Source organism: Arachis hypogaea, chromosome 11 (genome assembly GCF_003086295.3).
Source record: "Arachis hypogaea cultivar Tifrunner chromosome 11, arahy.Tifrunner.gnm2.J5K5, whole genome shotgun sequence".
NCBI classification, from domain to species: Eukaryota; Viridiplantae; Streptophyta; class Magnoliopsida; order Fabales; family Fabaceae; genus Arachis; species Arachis hypogaea.
Window position 1 is genome coordinate 33,772,381 of NC_092046.1, and position 3,570 is coordinate 33,775,950.

At 33.9% G+C, this 3,570-nt stretch overlaps 1 protein-coding gene across 1 annotated transcript; it reads right to left on the minus strand.

Annotated features, from left to right (window-relative positions):
* Positions 1 to 505: 505 nt before the first annotated feature.
* On the minus strand, positions 506 to 3,357 carry LOC140176088 (zinc finger BED domain-containing protein RICESLEEPER 2-like). Its single transcript, XM_072205954.1, has 4 exons — positions 3,096 to 3,357; positions 2,360 to 2,619; positions 1,284 to 2,135; positions 506 to 634 (listed from the first exon to the last, which is right to left on the minus strand). The coding sequence occupies exons 1-4, from the start codon at positions 3,355 to 3,357 to the stop codon at positions 506 to 508; spliced, it is 1,503 nt and encodes a 500-aa protein (XP_072062055.1).
* Positions 3,358 to 3,570: the final 213 nt, after the last annotated feature.

The following is a 3,570-nucleotide window of genomic DNA, read 5'->3' on the forward strand; positions in this document are numbered from 1 at the left end:
TAAGGCAGCCAATTGGGCTAGTGGAGAAAACCCTTGGCAAGGTTGGAGAGTTATTCCTCCTAGTAGACTCTGTGATACTTGACAAGGGAGAATACACAAGTAACTCCCTTATTAAGGTCAAGAGAGGAGAAATGGTGCTAAGGTTGAAAGAGGACTGGATGGTGTTCCAGGTTTTTAAACCTCTACTACCTCTTGACAAGGAAGGTACTTACATACAGCATTCAGTATCTAAGCCTCCCCCTTTGATTGAAACCAATTCAATCCCTCCTAAGACCAAACATAAGTTTGGTATTGGATGTACACTATCCACCAAGGAGGAAGGCCCAAAAAAAAGATGCTTAGGGGCTGGAAAAATAAAAATATCCCTACTGAAGGCTTTTCACCATGGAAGATGGTAGTATTCACCATGGAAGAGGGAAATGGCACTAAGGGATACCAGCATATTGCTGCAAGCCCAACCCTGCCTCATGCAGTAAACAAGATCCTGTCTCTTGAGCGTATTAAGCTAATCTATAAGATCACAGAAAGGACGCTCCCAGTAAGTAGGGGTGGAAACAGGCCAGGCCAGGTCAGGCTTTAGTCTTAACAGGCCAGGCCTGTAATAGAGTATATTGGCCTTAGCCTGGCCTGTAACCTAGTATAGGCTTTTTAATGAGTATTAAGCCTGGCCTGTTGTTAAATCTGACCTGGCCTGAAGCCTGTTAATAGGCCTGTTTTTTTTAAATAATAATTAAATTTAAGATATAATTTAATTTTTAAAATTATAAAATATAAAATAATAAATTTATGAATAATATTGATACAAAATAAAGACAAAATATCAATAAATAACTACTATTAATTAAAAAAAGATAATATATATGAATATATTTCCACTTGACTACTTCTAAAATATGTAACATATCAAAATAAAAGAGTTCATCAATATCAAGAGTTGTAACAAACCAACTAAACATAATATCAAATAAAAGCTAATAACTATTTAAATCAAAATACAGTAAAGGAAATGTTGGCCAATTAATCGATTAACCCTCTAAGCTTGCAAGCGATTTAATCTTCATGTTCCAACACCTTAAAAAAAAAAGCAAACATACACATATCATTAGATTTTTAAATAATATAAATGCAACAAATACTTAGTCATATATCATGAAAGTTTAACTTTATTATTCTAATTACTCACATCATACCAATAACAATGTTTTCACATTTAAAAAGAGAAAATATTTTCTATAACATAGATACTTAGTCAAAAAGAGAAATATTAGAAAGTTGATTTTTACCTTTGGTTTTTTCTTCAAACCATACTTGTTCCGAAGCCAATCTCCTCCACAAATGAGAGCTTCAATAGACTCTTGATTTAGTCGAGAACGATATTCATCAATAACTCTTCCTCCAGCACTAAATGAAGACTCTGAAGCCACGGTTGATACAGGAATTGCTAGTATGTCCGCTGCCATTTTAGATAAAACCTTGAATTTCAAGCTATTATTTTTCCACCACTCCAAAGCACTAAAAGACTTAGAATTGCCTTCAGGAATGTAAGCACTCTCATCAAGATAAACTTCTAATTCTGATTTTGTTGGATGAATGGCTTCTTTTTCTCGAACCATATTCAACATTTCATCAATTCCACTAATTTCAGAACTAACCACGTTAGAAGAAGCAATTAGACTATTAGTATTAACTCCACTTATTATTGTCTCACCATGACACTTTTCAGCATATTCATCATACATTTCTTGCAATGTATTCTTCACTTTTTCAACATTTTCAGTAGCCACATATTCAGGTTTGTAAATTAAAGGAAAACAGAATTTAATAACATGTAATTTGCACCTAGGATCCAAAACACAAGCAAGAGACATTACCATATTGCATTCTCCCCAATATTTGTCAAACTTTTCTTTCATTGAGGTTGCCATTTCTCTCATGAAGGAATCTCTATCTTCAATAGCATCATCAATTACTTGTTTCACTCTCCAAACTTCAGGAAGGTACAAGTTTGCAGTAGGATACTCACTACCAGAAATGACATGAGTAGCAAGATTAAAAACTTTTAAAAGTTTGTAAATCTTCTCAACTTTCCTCCAATCCTCTGATGATGGTTCGTAATTGTAGTGAGGTTCTCTTTCCTTATACACAGGAACATAGATTTAAACTTCAAAGCCACAGATAACATGTTGTAAGTAGAATTCCATCTTGTGGGACAATCAATGATGAGTTTTTTCTCCTTCAAACGCTTGTTTTCAGCAATCTCAACAAATATTTTAAATCTTGAATCATTAAAATTGACATACTTGACACTCTCACGAACTTTATGAATAATACCTTTAATTTTACCTAGCCCATCTTGTACCAACAAATTCAGAATGTGTGCACAGCACCTAACATGAAACAAACTACCACCAACAGGTAATGAGTTGTTATCTGAAATAGTATCCTTAAGAGCCCTTAGACATGAATCATTATAGGAAGCATTGTCAACAGATACTGAGAAGACTTTGTTTTCAATTCCCCAAGTCTTCAAACACTTGAAAATAGCATCCGCAACATCAATGCCACGTCTAGGAGCAGGTACCTGAACAAAACTCAAAATTCTTTTTTGAAGATTCCATCCTGCATCAATAAAGTGACCTGTGATAACCATATATTCAACAATTTGATGGCTTGATCTCCACATGTCAGTTGTCAAACTTATCTTTCTAACACCTTGTAACAAAGCCTTCAGTTGTTTCTTTTCAGCCTCATATATTGCCAAGCAATCACTTCGAGCAGTTTTGCGAGAAATTTTATGAAATTCAGAATTGGCATATTAGAAGCCCCACATCCAAACTTCATCCTCAACAATGCTGAAAGGATGCTCATGAACCATAATTGCTGTAGCAATTATTTGTCTCATCTTCTCTTGAGAATATCTTGCACCTGGTGTCACAAAGGGATTAACACTTGAATTGGAAGGTTAAAATGGAATCAATGGTTGCTTCTTTTGTGCAGCAACATGCAATATCCTTTGTAAGCAACTATTAGAATGCCTCCATAAATGTGAAGTACTAACTCCTTTTCCAGCGTAAGAAAACACTGATTTGCAATACTTGCAAATAGCTTTTGTACCTTCAGAACTTTCAACTTGATCAAAATTGTCCCAAATTGGTGAAGTCTTCTTCCTTTTTTTGTAACAATAGTTTCATTACTACCATGTTCATCAGTGACTGGTTGATTTGTAATAGTTGTTGTGTGTGTTGGTGCAATGTCAGTATCTGTTGTTGGCATTGTTGGTACTGACGGATTAATTTCTTCTCCATTTAAAGAAATAGAATTTGCCAATGGATTACTTGGAGTTACAGATTCAGCCATTTCTAAAGCTTATTATAATACCTAAACATAAATTAACAGACAATATTATCTCATGATTTCTTTTGCTTTCATCATATCAATGGCATAAAGTAAGAACCTTTTAATGAAGAAAAAAATTGATAAAATTTTATGTTCAAAAAAGTAGAAATAATATCACAACACAAACAAAAAAATCAAACTTAAAGAAGATCTTTGACAGAATAAAATCCTAAT

Coding starts and splice junctions, on each gene's coding strand:
- LOC140176088 (XM_072205954.1), bottom strand. CDS start 3,357: ATGGCTGAATCTGTAACTCCAAGTAATCCATTGGCAAATTCTATTTCT. Junction 2,620..3,095: donor GGTACAAAAGCTATTTGCAA/GTATTGCAAATC, acceptor TTATTGATGCAG/GATGGAATCTTCAAAAAAGA. Junction 2,136..2,359: donor CACACATTCTGAATTTGTTG/GTACAAGATGGG, acceptor CCTGTGTATAAG/GAAAGAGAACCTCACTACAA.